General features: G+C 40.8%; 1 protein-coding gene across 2 annotated transcripts in view; it reads left to right on the forward strand.

The window, feature by feature from the left end:
• EDAR (ectodysplasin A receptor) overlaps positions 1-17799 on the forward strand; it is a 25234-nt gene that overhangs the window by 6543 nt on the left and 892 nt on the right. The window contains exons 4-10 of one of the 2 annotated variants that reach the window (XM_010014693.1): positions 65-150; positions 11543-11629; positions 12455-12583; positions 12668-12742; positions 13046-13118; positions 13824-13983; positions 16895-16955. In XM_010014693.1, the coding sequence (XP_010012995.1) occupies positions 65-150; positions 11543-11629; positions 12455-12583; positions 12668-12742; positions 13046-13118; positions 13824-13983; positions 16895-16955 (671 nt within the window). The remainder of the gene's footprint in view (positions 1-64; positions 151-11542; positions 11630-12454; positions 12584-12667; positions 12743-13045; positions 13119-13823; positions 13984-16894; positions 16956-17799) is intronic. The other variant, XM_010014694.1, reaches the window with a different exon arrangement.

A 17799-nucleotide genomic window follows, 5' to 3' on the forward strand; every position in this document is an offset into this window, starting at 1 on the left:
GAACCATGGTCTGTTTTAGCATATTAATTTACACTGTTTTGCCTCATCTTGCCCTCCATTTCAGTTACTACATGCTGGAAAACAGACCTCGCAACATATACGGGATGGTCTGCTACTCGTGCTTGCTGGCGCCTCCTAACACCAAGGAGTGTAAGTGTTCTGCAGTCTCTATGCGTTTCATCTGGTTTTGACTTGGAATCATCTGGAGGCTCCATATGAAATCTTTTGGCAGTGATTATTTTGTTTGAACAATAATTCCATCTTCAGTAAAGCAATTTCTGCTTCCAACCAGCCTTGCCAACAAAGGGACTAAATGCTGAACATTTGAGGGGGGATCAGAACCTTTGATTTTAGGACCCACTATTGTTCAGTTGCGTTCCAGTTTTCATCTGCTAAGCCATCCCATACAGGACTTATTATGGTTGTTTAACCAGTAGGTACAGGAAGTCACAAATCTGTATTTTTTTTTAGTTGTTTCAGTTCAGCTATGAAAAAAACATGGGACACTTTGTAAATCCTAGTAAAAATGCATCACACCTTTCATATCATAGAATCGTAGAATGGTCTGGGTTGGAAAGGACCTTAAGATCATCTAGTTCCAACCCCCCTGCCATGGGCAGAGACACCTTCCAGTAGACCATGTCAACAAAATGGTCTGTCCAACCTGGCCTTGAAGACTGCCAGGGATGGGGCATTCACCACTTCTTTGGGCAGCCTGTTCCAGTGCCTCAGCACCCTCACAGTAAAGAACTTCTTCCTTATATCTAACCTTAATTTCCCCTGTTTAAGTTTAAACCTGTTACCCCTTGTCCTGTTGCTACAGTCCCCAGTGAATAGTCCCTCTCCAGCATCCTTGTAGGCCCCCTTCAGATACTGGAAGGCTGCTATGAGGTCTCCACACAACTTCTCTTCTCCTTTGGTTTCAAAGTGATGCAAGGGTTGATGATGGCATGTAGTAGCCAGCACTGATGAGAGAGCTAATTCTATAGATTTCATTGGCAAAAGAGGCTGTAGTTTGGTAATTGAAAAACATGTCCATATGAGTGTGTGACACCCCAGCAGTACCAGCAATGTTCACTTGCACACCGCATGTGTGCAATGGCTTACCATCACAGAATCATGGAATAAAATATTGGAAGGGATCTCAAGGATCATCAGGTTCAACCCATCTTGGCAAAGCATTACCTAAGACTAGATGTACCAGCACCGTCTCCAGCCAAATCCTAGAATCACAAAATGGTTAGGGTTGGAAAAGACTTTAAGATCCAGTTCCAATTCCCCTGCCATGGGCAGGGTCACCTTGCACTAGACCAGGTTGCTCAAGGCCGTGTCCAACCTGGCCTTGAATACTGCCAGGGGTAGAGCATTCACAACTTCCTTGGGCAACCCATTCCAGTGCCTCAGCACCCTCATGGTAAAGAAATTCTTCCAATATTAAGTGTCCTGTGTTGGGGAACATCCTCATGCTATGGAGAAGAGGGACAGACACACACCAACACTGTAATGCAGAGGCAACCCCCCTGAAAACTTCTTTCTCCTTTAGGGGTAAAGAAAGCAAGAAAAGAAAAGGAAAACTGAGATTCCCTCTGAATGACCAAATTACTTTGACACCCTCTCAGAGAATCTGGAGCAGGACAGGAGAAAAACTTTCTTTTTTTTAAAAAAACCCAGACAGAAATGGGCAGTCTCCCAGAGAAACCTCCTGCATCTAAACCCAAAATCCTGCCCGTGTTCTCTTCTTCTAAAAGTCTTCATCATGAAAAAGAATTGCAGTATTTGCTGGACTGATTTAAAAGCAGAGGTTGACACAAAAGTCCCTGGGCATTTGTCAGTGTAAGTAAATAGCAATTACTTGGTTCAGATGCTGCTGAACTGTATCGTTGGTGCTCCGTGAGCCACTTCAAAGGAGGATAGGTCACGAGCAGCTACCACCTTTTCTAAAGTGCAAGAGCTCAGATGAGCCAGGGGATAATTACCACCTCACAACCAGGGTGGAGGCATCTCCCTGAACTATCTGCATGCAAAGTGGCTGTCCCATGTACAGCTACGCTTGGCTGCAGAAACCCGCTGGGTCCTGAGATGTGCACTTCTTCCTGAGACAGTGGGAATGGGTGAGGGCAGGGTGAGCGTGATTTTGGTGGGGTAAGGTCTGTATTAGAAGGTGAGGTAAGGGAGTAAGGGAGGACCCAAACGTACAATGTGGGAAGAAGGTGGAGAGACAAGTGAAAATGTGAGGGTAGGGATGATGGTATATGTTAAGAGGATGTGGACACACCTTCTCCTGCATTTGTGCTCAGGCTGGCTGCACCGTTGGTGGGAATACAAATATTCTTGCTGCTAGCCAATAGCCAGAAATGAATCCTTCCTCAGCTCTGAGAGTCTGCCTCAAACTCATGCTGAAATGGGGTTCTAGCAGTATCAGACATGTTGTAGCTTACTGTTTTGGTGAGGAACTACCAGAAGATCTTACGGCTATTACTCAATTCAAAAACCAAATCTTTGTCTTCTATAGGATATCTGGCAGATATGACATATAACATGCTTTGTACTGTAGGAAAGTATGAATTGCATGACTGGTTAACCACATGCAGTTTTTACCCTGACAAACACAAGAATAAATACATATTATTTTGGGGGGGAATTTAGGCAGGTGCATAAACCGAGAAATTGACTGGGTATTAAAGTAGGAGAAATTAGTCTTAGAAAGAGTAAACATTACCATTTTAATCAAGTCTATGAAGCCAACCATTTGATTACAAGTGTTCAAAAAGTGGGAAAGCTTCTTAAAATCCAAATCCCCCAAATCACTAAGCTCAGGTAATTTGGTTTATGATGTCTGAACCTCAGGACCCCATTTGGAATGGCAGCTCCCTAGTACATAGGCAGTAATTTGTACTCCAGATAGAAAATCAGCCTTGCTGCAGGAACTTTTTGAAAGGCTCACTGTTGTTGTGGCAGGCAGCATAAAATCTGGTATTAGCAAATTATCTTTATCACATGTTTCACTGTCATCAGATTTTACCAGGCAGAGCAAAGAAAAAGTGACGTGTCAGTGTTGCACAACTGCATGATTTTTTATGTTTGCAAATCACAAACTCATCCAAGTGCTGCACTCTGAGCACATAACCTTAATGCGAGCGCATGTTTTCTGTCATATGAAGGATAATATCAACTCCTTGGTAGGAATAGTAGCTATATGAAGAATAGCTTCTATATATTGACTGGTTGTCATGAGGGAGGACGCAGAATAAGGACTCCAAATAGTCGCAAAAATCTTCTGTTCCTTTCTTGAGACACCAAAACGGTGCTGAGCAGTATTCAGGAGCCTAAGCCCCATAACTAAAAGGGTGTTTCTCCCCTAAGGCTCTTTTTCTTCAAACACTCCTTCATTCAGCACATCGGTGGAGAAAGGTGACCCAATGGCTTGCAAAGAAACAAGGATGGCAAATTACCTAAAAATAGGAACCTGTGCATGAAAAGCTCTGGCTTTGTGCTTCTAGACAGAAAAAATGAGGGCAGATAAACCCTATTTCAGCCCTTCATTGGGTCTGTGACAGTGTCGGAGGACAGCGGTACTCTTCTTAGTGGGGAAGTGCCTGGTCTGCATGTTACAAAGGAGAAGGAAGGAGAGGGAAGTAGTGGGGTGTGCTGCTGCTGCATGGAAACCTGCTCAGAGAATTTGCCTGATGATACATTTTATCTGGCAGAAAAATACTTGGCTTTGATCAAAGGGTAAACAAACAGCTTTCAACTCCAAGAGCCTGCTGTGCAACTTTCATCTCCTACACAGTCAATAAACCTTGAAATGGCTGAGGAAATAAGATGAACACCCCATGCTCCCCCATCTGGAAATATTAGTGTAAAAAGTGAGAACGAAATTCCCTGATGGGCCTGTGTCACCTTTTAAAAGAAATAGCACAAAATGGCACGGAAAAGAGGGGGAGGAGAGGAAGACATTTCACAGAGGCCAAAGATTTAATTGAGGCAAACGTATCACTTGGTCTGAAGGATGGGATCAACAGTGTTCTGCAGTCTAGGAGGAACACCAGGCTTCAGCCACAGCCTGTAAGCAGTGAGCACGTATGGGGAAGGAGCGGTGCATATGTGAGCATATGAATGTGTGTTGAGTAGCAGGAAAGCTGCTTCTTACTGGGAAAAGGGTAAACATGACCATCAAGAGTGCATTTTTTCATATCTTGTGCACTGTGAAACACCAGTGTAAGACTTGTGGCCTCTCAGCATGCAGCTCCCTCAAGTCTACTGTATAGGAGCCTCAGTACTGGTCTGCTAAGCACAGAGGAGCACAATGCCAAAACATCAAAGATGTGAGACCTTCAGCTGTGTATGAAGCAGATCACCAGCCATCAGTACCCCTTGCTGACACAAAACTGTGATAAGATAGCTCTGTAATAAATAACAGCCCTGCAAAAAGTAGGGGAGGCAAGTTTCCAATGCAAATCAAAGAATGAAGGTAACGAGCATCAAACCACTTTAAGAGGTGGCTTCCCACAGTTAATGGTGCTGGATATTCTGTTGACATCTCTGGAACTAGAGTCACTTGAGGCCTCTGACTATTTAGGGTAGTTTTGTTGCGGTTTGAGTTTTGGGTTTTGTTTTGGGTTTTTTTTTGTTTTGGTTTGTTTTGGTTTTGTTATATTCAATGTAAAAATACATGCAAGACACAAGATGTAAACCTACATGGAGCTTCTCCAGCAGAGAGTACAGTTACTGCTGGAAGAGCAGTAACTCTTTTAGCAGCTGCAACTCTCCATCAATTTATGTATATTAACTCTTCAAACTTTGATATTTGCCATTCCAGTGCAAAAATTAGAGAGGAAAACAAAATCAAAACGCTCTACAAAAACTTGAAGAACATTTACTTTGAAGTTGTATTTACACAATTACATGAAATATGCAAATTCTTTTCACTCACAGATTATTGATCTAGAGAAATTTGGCAATTGATTTAGGGTCCTCTTTCTAATCTACCATATATATTCATCAGTGTGCATGGGCACAAAATACCGTTATTTCCTCACACCTTTTTTGCTGGTTGTATATATGAAAACAGATGCAATAGTCAACCTGTGTAAGATTTTAAGTCTAAAACCTACCAATAAGAGCTTAGGAAAATTAAAAAGAAGAAAGAATACCACCAGAGGAAAATATACATAATCAAGTTATTTGCTAATTACCAGAGAACAAATGGCATCTAGAAACAGAAAAGATCATTTTTCTTATTGTATCTTTAGAACTTCAGAACAATTAGAGAGATGAGATGGAACAATTCACTAAGAGGCTGATGGCTTCGTGTGACAAGCTGAAATCAGGGGGTCCTGTCCATCCCTGTGCACTGAAGACCAAGAACTCAGCCTCCCTAGTTGAAGTGCCTAACACAAACAAGCCTAATGCCAAAACCACTTGTATTAGTGAAAAATAATTCTTTCAGAGATTTTTATTTTAACTCTCCATTCTTTGTAATATCACTAATTTTCTTTCCTTGCCAGTTTTGTCCTTTTATAATATGATCAACATCAGGATGTTTTTCCCCTTCTGTTTCAAATTACACTTACAAATGAATAGGCTTGTTAGCTGGAGCTAACAAACGTTTCATTTTGGAGTTGTTTGATCTCTGAACACCCCATCCCTCCTCACATGTGGAATGGGAGAAATGTTGAAGGCAGTGCTTTATTGTTCACTGGTGGTGTGATCTAATTCTCATTCCCTTAGGGTTTGTCTGTATTAGGAAAGGAACCTGATCTTAGGACAAAATTGGCCGGCCGCAGCCATAAACCTTCAAGGGGAGGGGTCTGAGAAGCAAATACAGGGTTTGCTGTTTTCAACTGCTGGGAAAGCTGTGCCCAGGTATCACTTGGGAGGGGATCTGGTCCCAGTGCAGTTCTCCTGGAAGAAAACTCCAATGACTTTGATGTTTTCACCTGTGCTGGAGCTGCAGCTCCCACAGTGAGCACCACCCCCCACCCATAGGAGATGCTGCACATCTTCAGCATTGCTTTGCTCAGGCTCATGAGCTGCAAAACCTGCAGAGCTGCAGCTTTCTACCACCGGTACAGGCTGGACACCAAGGTGCAGGGAGAATGGGCTCCTTGAAGATCCATTCTCTTCCTTCTGATGCTCTGAAGTCACCGTAGTAAGATTTGAATGGCAGTTATCTCCTTGGTGTTGCACAGAGAAAGAGGTGGTAACACTGCATCCCTGGACATAGGCTTAGCTCAGGAAGCGTGTTCCTATGGCTTTCCAGTACTGTGCAATGATTACAGCTCCCAGTGAATCACAGAATCACTGAAAGGTTTGGATTGGAAGGAACCTTAAAGATCATCCAGTTCCAATCCCCCTGCCACAGGCAGGGACACCTTCCAATAGACCACGGTGCTCAAAGCCCCGTCCAGCCTGGCCTTGAACACTGCCAGGGATGGGGCAGCCACAGCTTCTCTGGGCAACGTGTGCCAGGGCCTCAGCACCCGCACAAGGAAGAGCTTCTTCCCAATGTCTAATCTAAACCTCCCCTCTGTCAGTTTAAAGCCATTCCCCCTTGTCCTGTCACTACATGCCCTTGTAAAAAGTCCCTCTCCAGATTGCAAATAAGTTGTCAGACTAAGGCCACATGGCCTATAATTGTCATCACTTCCCTGCCCCAGCAAAATAGGAGGAGAGAGAAATGAAACAGTTAAAGACATTACAGAGAGCACAGCAACATAAAATATTTCCTTTTATATGTCTGAACAGTAGTGGTTACTTACAGCGAGAATGACCAGGTCAAATATAAAAGTCCAGGGGGAATTTTGCCATTACCATTTTTAGGAGTTTCAGTCTCAGGAATTAATTGACTTCATTTTCTTCCTGCTTTAATAACTACCCACACCAACTGAAGTATCTACCTGGAAACATATGGGTAACTTGTCTTAATCTCTTATGTATGTCCCCTGAAAATAAAAGATAGCGAAACAAAGAGCAGTCAGGCAATCATCCATTGTCAAGGATATGCTCTGTTATTAGTGATGTACAGTATTTTTGGAGTTGGTTATTGTTTGATTACTGAAGTCATATGTAGACACCTTACAGAGTGGCTTGGCTTTGACTGCTGCTTCAGCTTCCATGGCTTTTCAAGTGCACAGGGTTTCCATTTGAAGTGTTGTTTCTGGAAATTTTAAACCAAACCTTTCATGTGAATACCCGAATACAGATTTACATTAATTTGAAAACTCTGACCTCTGCTTTCTACATGTCTAGGTCTTATTTACAACTAGGTTTAGTTATAATCCAGATTTTTATTATTTTGTCAGCCATAAACTGTCTACCTTTATTGAATTTCAACTCAATATAATTTATTTTTCACCTCATATTCCAAGCTGCTGGTTATTTATTTGTATGTGTGCTTTATCTTGCTTCTCCCCTGTAAAACAGTCTCAATGATGGTGCTTAATCTTGGCTGGCAGTAGCAAGCGTGCACTGCCAATCATAACTGGAGCACGGCTGTGAGAAGCGAGATGCACTGGGAGAAAGCAAGCTGTACTCAACGGCAAGAAACAGATACATATATACAAAAAGACATTGTTAAAACACTTCTTTTTTCAGGATCACTCTGATGATAGTCTGTTGTATACACACTTTACGTATTTTTATAATATGTTATTAAGTACTAAATAAACTTCAAGAAAAGCTGTTGCTTGCTATGAGCAGCAGTCCTTTGCATGGACCAGTAAGCTGACACCCACAGCAACATATGTCAGGAGCACATATGGTCTCCTACTGCACCAGATTTTATTCACTCACAAACACTTGCATGGGGGCATGTTGGTAAAACCTCCCCTCCCTGCGCCCTTCTCCTCTCACATATCTGGTAGTTTTGTTTGTCACTTCTTATTCTGTCTTGAGATACATGAACCACTATAGTAGTGCTGTTACATAAAGCAGAAAGGTTCTTTGAAACAAACAGCCAACGATATTTTATTGCCCAGCATTTGTTCACTATGAGGACAAAAAGCTGGCTGCATGGCAATTTAAGTTAAAGCTATTTTTTGAGTTAAAACCCCCAAACATTCAAATGTAAATACAAATTCAATTGTTCTTTTAAATAATAACTGTGGGCTTTTTAAAGAAACTGTATTTAGTCTCCAAGAAAGTTATAACTAAACTACAATTTTTTAATAAAAGCATTTATAACGCAAAAGCTCGCCAACCTTCAGTAATAAACTTCTTTCCTAATGTCCTTATCACATTTCTACAATATTACTTTCAGATGTCTAGGAATACAAAGCACTCTTTTGCACAACTATATTACAGCCATCAGTCTTTTTTTTATGGTTAAAGTAGAGTTGTTTCCATATGTTGTGCCATAGCACCTTAGGATGTCTCTGACTGAGCTGTATCTAAGTCTTTATAGATTATGTAAGTGCCATCTATATTGGAACCAGAATTAATAACGTGATCGGGATGCAAGACTGGATGTGCACAGGAACTGACTGACATTGCAGTCATGGTGTAGTACTGGGCTGGGAAAAAGCAGCAGCTCCGAGTTCTGTTTCTTTTTACTCACACAAAACCGATATGAACTGAACTTTTGCAGAAGCTGGCAGTTTTTGTTCCTCTTGTAGTGCAGGTGTACGAGTTGGCACTTTCTTCTAAGCCACATCTAAAGAAAAACATTGGCTCATAATGAATATGCCAAATTATTAAATTTGATAATAGGTTTAAAATATGCATAATGAGTAACTCCCACCTAGGCATATGAAAAAGGCCATCACGTTCTAGCATCAGCCTTGATTTTGCCACAACAGGCTCTACAGAGCAAACGAGGTGGCCCCATTCCCATGCAAAGAAAATTCTGCACGTAGGCTCTGGAGCTAAAGGTGTACACTCTTGTGCACAGGAGAGGTTTGTGCGTGTGTGCACAGCGTGGGCAACATGCTGTATCCTGATGTGGGGTAGAGATGGGTAAAGGGTGACAATGATGCTGAATAAGAATGAGTGACCTTCCTTATTACCATTCCTAAGCTACCCACTGCAGTGAGACTTCCTACCTTGGAAGGCTCTATATCCTTCCACAGACAAGTGAATCACAGAATGACAGAATGGTTTGCATTAGAAGGGACCTTAAAGATCATCTAGTTCCAACCCCCCTGCCATGGTCAGGGACACCTTCCACTAGACCAGGTTGCTCAAAGCCCCATCCAACCTGGCCTTGAACACTGCCAGGGATGGGGAAGTAAAGATATGAAAAATATGATGTTAATAATACAAATGATTGAAAGATTGATTGGGCAGAAATACTTCAATGACTACATATTTCAGATGAAGGAAAAGAGAGAGAGGAAAGTTTGATAAAACTTGCTTATGGAGGAGACGAGCTGAAGCTTGTTAGATAAACTCCATGCAGACAAAGCAGCACAGCTTGCCTGTGTTAACTGAAAGGCAGAGTAAGAAAAGCTATTGTGGACTTGTTGCAGCTTGCAAGGACTGCATGGAATTACAATTGGCTGTAATTGGGTTTGCCAGGGGGACTGCAAGAATAGGCGTAAACCTGGTAGCTGTGGACATGAAAGAAAGTATCTGGCTACAGCACTGGCCATTTACTGAATTTCGTCTGTTGTCCAACCATAATTAGTAGATACAGAGGTTGAGATCAGGATGATTCACTCCAGTTTTGTGAAGAATTGCTGAAATTTAACAAATTACCTGTCTTTGGTCCCCACTCCATGCAGATGACCTCTTCATCTACTGATACATAGATGGTCTACTGCTGTATTGTAGTTTCTGAAGCTCATTACTAATTCTTAGAAGGAAGTCTGTAACAGAGAAGGGACCAGAGGCAAGACTTACATCATCTCCCTGTCATTTACATAGTATGAAAAGCATCTGAATTAACAAATTAGTGTATTTAAAACTTTATAAAAACACTTCTTCAGTTTGAAAAAAAAAAAAAAATATAATAAATTAATCCATTTCCTTCCAACAAGTGAGGTTTGAAAGAAGTTTTACCATTGTTAAAGAAAATTCCTTTTGAAGACATCTGCAACTCATACTTTGCAGCCACTTCAAGTGTACATTTCTCATTCACTACATGTATCCGTGTTTTATGTTAGGTACTACTTTCTTTTTTCTTTTTTTTCTTTTTGAGAAAACATTTCTCTTAATTTGAAGAACGTGTACGTTGCTTTGTTCTTAACCATGGAACGTTTCTCAGACCATTCCAGACCGCTTAATTTCCTGTCAAGTTTACCTGGTGGGTTTAATTTCTCAGAATATTTACTAGGTCAAAAGAATGGCATGGTTGGTTCTCAGCTACTCTAGTTACCAGACTAGCTTGTGGAGCTTAGTGCTGTGTGCACCTTACCAGATGACTGAGAAAACCTTTTGCCTTTAGGTCTGCTGAACTTAATTACCACTGGACTTTTTCCATAGGCAGCTAATACGAAGCAGGAGGGATTTCATGCCCTTTCCAAGCCAGAAGATGTTTTTCAGTGTCTCTTGATAGTAGCTGTTTGCATTACCTGCTCACCAATGATACTAAAGTTTACTTAAGAATTAAGAGAATGTTTTCTCCCAACCTTAATGTTTTTATTCTATTTTGGAATGCTATGCCAACACCATCCTGTCTGAGAGCATTCTCATCAACAGCCTTATTCCCAATAATACGCAATATTGTCAGATATGTTAATTTATGACTTGCTTTACTGCTTTGAAGACTTGGTGTATGACACCATCTGAAAAATTAATACTGACCTTCAAAATTAACTGTAGAATTTAGACATGGAAACCCATGTTGAGCAACCTCACTCCTCTCCCAGCATGAAGTTCTTCGTTTTACTACTTTTGCGGCTTTCCCCCTTCCCCAGAATGTAGACTTGTACTGACAGGGAGAAGAATCGTAAGAAATGTAATGCCTGGATAGAATGCAGGAAATCCTAACATTCCCTTTTATGATCGAACAGCTCCATGGAACAGAAAGGCATTCAGCACTATTACTTGTCACCCTCCCTGTGTTTTCCTGTGGGGTCATGAGGGTTTGCATACCATCAGAGCTTCACACTGATCCTGCTAGTGAAGGATGCTTGTGGGAAGCACTAATTTGATGACTTTACCAGCTGGGACTTGGGGTCTGCAGCTGCAAATCATGGAGTCTGGGTTGTGAACAGTTTGAGTCATCAGCTGGATCCCAGAAAACTTTCTGCTGCCCAGGACAGATCTGTAATATGGAAATCCATGTATGACAGTTGGCCCTGCCTGTGTCAGGAGATGCTTGGGTTTCTTCTAAGTTCACAACTGTTCAGGAGCTTTGACTTCTTCCACTCCCTTTAGATGCTATGCAAAATGTAGTCTGTAACACAATTATTTTCAACATGCCAGAAATGCATATTGGGATTAGTGCCATTTCAGAAAGTGGCAGATTCATGGGTTCTTTGCTAAAGCGTGGGAAATGCAAGCAAGCGAAGTAAAGGCTTTTTGTTTACTTGGGCCAAGATATTCCTTTGACTGGACAAAGTAACCATGGAAGTTTACGGCATTTCTGTTTATATCGCAGGTGCAGGGGCTACCTCTGGCATTTCAGCCATTTTCCCGAGTACCTCTGGCACCAGCACTTTCTCACCTTACCAGCATGCTCACAAAGGTAAGAATGCATTCACAAATGTAATTTAGCAGCTGCTTGTTTTAAAAATGGCATTAAAAAAGTGCAGCCAAACCCAAAATACCTACTGTGAATTTCATTGCCACTATTTCCAGTTTTCTAAAACTGCTACTAAAAATAATCCAGAATGAATTTTTATTTCTTGGTTAATCAACACTGCTGTTTAAATCAGGTGAACTTAAAATGGGTTTGAACTGCACTCAGTAATGCCAGCAATAAATTTAGCTCATCATTTGTAGCCTACAGAGATGGCACTATGCCTCAGCAAACCTTAGCTTACACTAGTAAAAACAATTTAATGCACAAATATGGCCGGCCTCGTATTGAGCTAACATGAACAGTTTTACAGCATGAGGTTGGAACTAGATGATCTTCTACATGTGCATTGTGTTCTCCTTTTTACTGCAAAGCTTTTGAAGCAGCCATAGTTACCAACAGTAGTTTTAGGTCTCATCCCATTTGCTTATGTACTTTTTATTTTTTCTTTCCAATGTCCTTTCCCAGCTTACAGTGTAGGAAAGCTGCTACTCTTGCTTACATATAGCTTCCTCTAATATTAGCAGACAATATAATTTCCTGTATCTTTCTATCTTATAGACCGTGCCATCAACTTTCTTAAATGAATACTGTTAACTGGAACTGGCTAGTGCAGTATAAATGTTTCAATTTTGAAAAGCTCTTTGCCTTTCAAATGTAAAACAAGGTTTTTCAATGCTTAACAAGTAAAATGTAAGTGTAGAGCAGACCACAATTGTTAACTGTTCTCTGATCCTAACAGTTGCTCCTTTATGAAAATATTTGTTTCAGGAGATCTTTCAGGACAAGGACATCTGGCTACAGCTCTTATAATTGCAATGTCTACCATCTTCATAATGGCTATTGCCATTGTCCTCATCATCATGTTTTATATTGTGAAAACAAAACCGTCTGCTCAAGGTAATTGTTCAGCACATAAAATTTTAGCTGCAAATGCTATTTTTGGATAGCTTCTGAGAATAATGTTATATTTTTATATTCTAGCCTGTTGCAAGAGCCATTCGGTAAAAAATGTCGAAGCGCAGGCTAACACACAAGAAGAGAAGAAAGAAGTGCAAGGTATAAGTTGCTTTAGTTTTGCTTTTTCTGTCCAAGGCAACACTGGGCTTAAATACTCTTAATGCATTTCTCTCAATTACAATTTCTCCTTTGAACTGTATAAAATACACATCAGTTTACTAAAGAATTATGTATGATAGTTTTTGTACTTCCAGCATGTCACTTAATCCTCCGATAGCAATTAAAAACATGGCAGAGAGATTTATGTTTGCAGTAAGGTTACGAGCAGAACCAGCTCCTGAGAAAAAACACTGCTTTGGAAACTCATTGCCAATTTAAATTTCTCTGGTTGTTGATCTACAGATAATGTTGTGATATTCTCTGAGAAAGAAGAGTTTGAGAAACTTACAGCAACTCCAGCTAAGACTGTTAAAAGGTGGGTAAAAGATAAATGTACTTTCAGTTTAACTGAAGTGGGTGAGGGACATAGTCGCCATTCATCCTGGTACAGAGGAATACCTGAAGAACAAATTAGATGGGTATGCTGGTAGCTTGCTGCAGCAGGGAAGAGACTAGATGCCTTAGTAGTTTTTTCCCTCTCTGGTTTCTAGGAGAGGATGACAGCTGTTACCAAACAGAAACCTGTGTCCTCTCCACTCCCTCTGTGACCAGTTCATCAGCTCTTGGGCTTCCACCTCCTGTTTGGAGTGGTCTGCCTTTGGGACTTGAGGGCTGTTCTCCCATACATGCCCTTAGTAAGGTTCCCCTTCGCTTTTAGGCAAGAAGAGTAAAAATAGCTGCTCCAGGCCTTAAGGAAACTCCTTGGTGTGATAATTTTCCTCACCTAGAGTCTGCCTGGCAGCCAGCCCTGCCCAGGTAACATGATTAAGGTGGACTAAACACTGTCCTTAGCTGGAAAATCCCTCTGTAAGAGAATTCTTGCAAGCTATGTGTGATTTGATGGGCATTACACATATACCCTGGGCAGGTGAATGCAGTTACCTTCACAGGATTTCGGAGGAAAGGTGTTTTAGAAAATGGAAGCCACTTTTATTCCATTACTCTAGGATAGCAAAAAGGAGACGATCAGAGTAAACCTATGAATGGCTTCACTAAGATAACTATAACCTTCATTTTACAGTGAAAATGACGCATCGTCTGAGAACGAACGACTTTTAAGCCGTAGTATGGATAGTGATGAAGAAGCTGCAGTTGACAAGCAAGGGACTCCAGAGAGATGCTTGTTATCTTTAGTGCATTTGGCCAGAGATAAGTCTTCTACAAGCAATAAATCAACTGGGGTAAGTCTGTTTTGAGATTTGAATTTGAGAGAATTTCTCTGCGTTGTTTTATTTTGTTTTAAGAAAACAATATACAAAGTATCACCCCCCAAAAAGCATTATCGTGCAGACCAGGCTAATTTACAAGAGCTTCTCCAGAAAAATTTAGTATGGAATCTCGTTTATGTAGTGGCATATAAGTACATATATACTGTTCAGGGTTGAAAACACAAATTACTTACAGGAGTAGTAACTGGTTTTTTTAGTATTATATTTTATAGTGTACAGGAAGAAAAACCAGGTAACAGCAACCCCTCCTGGTATACCTAATGCTGCTATAACTAACCCTGATGATACGTTTACCACAGAAAATCCAAGACAGAAAAATAATGTAGTAGTATGGCCGGATTCATACCACAGGATAGCATCTGAGCACCTTGACCCAGAAGCATCAGTATTTCCATGGCACAGACTTTTCAATAATACCTAGTGTTGTGCTTAGCTTTTGAAGAACACACACGTGTTTTGAAGGTCACGCCTGTGCTCTGAAGGACACTATAAAGCCACTGTTTGTTTTGATGTGGAAGGCCTTCACTTCTTCCTGCTGTGCGTGTACTGCTCAGAGCAGTTTATCTCACTTGGAGTATTTCAAGGCATAGTTAAGGCTACACCTCTCACACACAACTTTTTAGTTTATATTATCACGAAACTATCCTTAAAAAGAAGCTGTCTGCTCAGATATTTTTTGTGGTTTTAGTACTTCAAAAGTAATTTGTAAATGGTAATAGCAAGAACAAAATCACATCGTTAATATCGATCATTAGATATCCTTTAAGGATAAAAAAGTTTGAAAATGCATATTTTAATGTTTACATCTTTTAAATTGTTGGGGTTGTTCAGCTCAAACTTTCCAAAATAGCTATTTTTCAGCTAACATCTGACACACAAAGTCTCAACAAAAAAGAGATGTTTTGATAGTTCTAGACACTTACAACCATCTGAAAATAACTTACTACTCCCATGCTCGCCTTTTAAAATTTAGTTTTGTGATATCTTTCTAAATACTCAACTTCATCCTATTTCTGTATGCACTGGCTTGAACCTGGATAATATGAATTGGGTAGGCATGAAATCAGAACATTTAATATGTGTGACTTACCTTCTAAAGACCATATGTAATAGATCCATTCTCTAGAGTGGTTTGGATAGCCAGCTCAAAAGACATCTGAATCATGAATTATTTCTTCCAGACCCTCCACTCTAACATAATTCTCATGGACTGAAGCCTCCTGACAAGGCTGAAGACAACCTTTCAATAAAAGTGCAGGTTGCATCAAGATCCTCTGCTCCATACCTAAGATTTCCCCATGAAGCCAGTTGCCAGAAGTTAGAAGTAATTCGCTTCAGGCTAGAGATACTGGATAAGGGTGAAGAAAGTTAAGAGGCTTGCTCTTAACCAAGTCTGCTGCTTCCTTGTTAAAACAAAAACCATTATAGGGTGAGCTACCATCACCCTATAGAACATCAGGCTGTTGTTTGCTTTCAGCATAACGTTTTCAAATCCCCCATCTTCTGGTGTTGGTGAAAAGAGCATCTTGAATAATTCTGCATGGGCGTGGAATCATTTAATCTCCCTCACTGCCCTAAAAATTACAGGAAAATGAAAAGAATAGTTTGCTTAAGAGGAGTTTTAATAAATCCCATTAAAAGAAAATTTCTTGTTTACAAGGTTCTAAAACAGCTAATCCAAGCCTATAATAGCAGGACAACTGATTAAGCACATGTAAATTATACCAAGAATATGTGAACAACAATCATTGTTTGCACTGCATTGCCCTGCAATACAACACACTTGCACAGCATGTGTGCCTGTGGGACAGGCTTTAGGTGGAGCAGCCACTTTGTGGTCTCCAGCTGCCAAGTCTATTAAACCAAGTCATTGATGTGCCTTTAGAGCCCAAATAAAATGAGGGAAAATTTCCGCAAAACAGAATACTGAAAGCAGAGGTTTTTTCTTCTAGCCCTGTGTGCAGTGAAAAGTGGCAAATCTGCGGAGATAATGCTAGAGTCCTATCAAAAAGACAGCTTTTCAGAAAGCTCAGTCCTAATGAGAGCTGGCAGAGGGATGACAATTCCAGTCCCTGAGAACTCGTGACATTTTGACATTTGTTTTCACTCCACATGGAATCCAAAGTCAAACCTTCAGCATATTTTTGCTAAATGAAACTGTATCAAAATGTCTGTTTTCAGCTTGGAAAATGTCAGGTTTTCAGTCCAAGTGTCTTTTGTGTCAAAAATGACTAGAGCACCCTGGACCTCAGATTCCCCCTGTCCAAAGCGACACTGATTTATTTTATTTTTTTCCCTAAGTGTAAAATGTTTCAGATTTCACCAGGCAATATATCACAAAAGAAAATACAGTTCATTAGTAATACACTAAGCAGTTCTACATCAAAAGACAGAAAGGAAGATCCCCTCCTCTACAGTCCTTTTAGATTGCTGGAAGAGGGAAATTTTAATCTGAATTTAATTCCCTGTGGCCAGTCCTGTCCTGGTTTACCTGGAGAACCCCACAGTAATTGTGTGTATGTGTGGTACTGGATTTGTCCTCATTGTCAGGAGTTTGCTTCAGTCTAAAAGAGAAAAAAAAAAGTATAAATTCTTGGAGCAGAAAAGTAATTGATCTAAAAAGGGACTAGAAGATGGAAAGAAAGATCTCTAGCAGTGGAAATGGAAATCAGAACAAGGTTTATGCTTCATGGAATAACTGGTGTGTCCTTTTCTTTGTGACTTCAAAAGGCACCCTTGAGGACATAATGTGGTAGCCCTTAGCACCCTGAAATGAAGAATTTCCACAGGTTTTCCACTGCTCTCTGCTAATTGTTTACTCCCATGACTGAAAAATTAATAAAACAAATCTCTTCTCCTTTAGATCCAAAGTCGAAGGAAAAAGATACTTGACGTGTACGCAAATGTATGCGACGTTGCAGAAGGTGAGTGTTCAAAACTTGCACCTCTACTAACAGCACACAATTAGATCACAAGTGTTTGCTACAAAACAAGAAAGGCTTCTGCCTTCCTATGGAAAGTAGAAAGTCCCAATTCAGAGAAGATACTCTGTAGGCAGATCTGTAGTCCCCTGCCAGGAAGCCTCATGGTGCCCTGACCCCAGAGCTGTCCAGGCTGGGCTTGGGCTGGAGCACACCATGGCTTCTCTCCAGGCGTGTGCGTGAGCTTCCTTCCTATGGAGAGCAGGAAGGGTAGCGTTGGGTCGTGTTGGGACATGCACACACAGACCCAAGTAGTGCAAAAGCACTCTTGCATTCCCCATCTAGAGGAAACCTGTTTGATTTATTTGTTTAGTTCCTTGGATAACAGATAGGAACTAGTTCCAAATACAAAAGCGTAATTTGGGGAGGGTCAGGACTGAGGGTAAGACACAAGTCTCGACCTACTCCTCTAATGCTGTCCCACCTTTCACAACAAAAAGTGGAGTTTCCAAGTTTTAAGTGGTTTAACCCTCTTTTAGCACTTGACTACCTGAACTGTTTTGGCAGAGAGACATGAATCAATTTCCCAGCAGAACAGGAGAAACGACTGTATTTACTTCACACACACACACTTTGTGTGCACGTGCGCATCTGAGCTTTCTGTGGTTCAGGGAGCTCTGTCTCCCACCAAATTACTGCTGTTGAGTATGAAGCAGGAAACTACAGAAGCATAAGACTGGGTTTGGAAAAATGCTGTAGCTGATTCTCTCCTCTATTCTGTGACCACGAATACATAGAAAATATGCCCAGGAAAAGAATAACTTTTTCCCTACCGGATGAATCTTAA

This window comes from Nestor notabilis, unplaced genomic scaffold (assembly GCF_000696875.1).
Source record: "Nestor notabilis isolate BGI_N333 unplaced genomic scaffold, ASM69687v1 scaffold9175, whole genome shotgun sequence".
NCBI lineage: Eukaryota > Metazoa > Chordata > Aves > Psittaciformes > Psittacidae > Nestor > Nestor notabilis.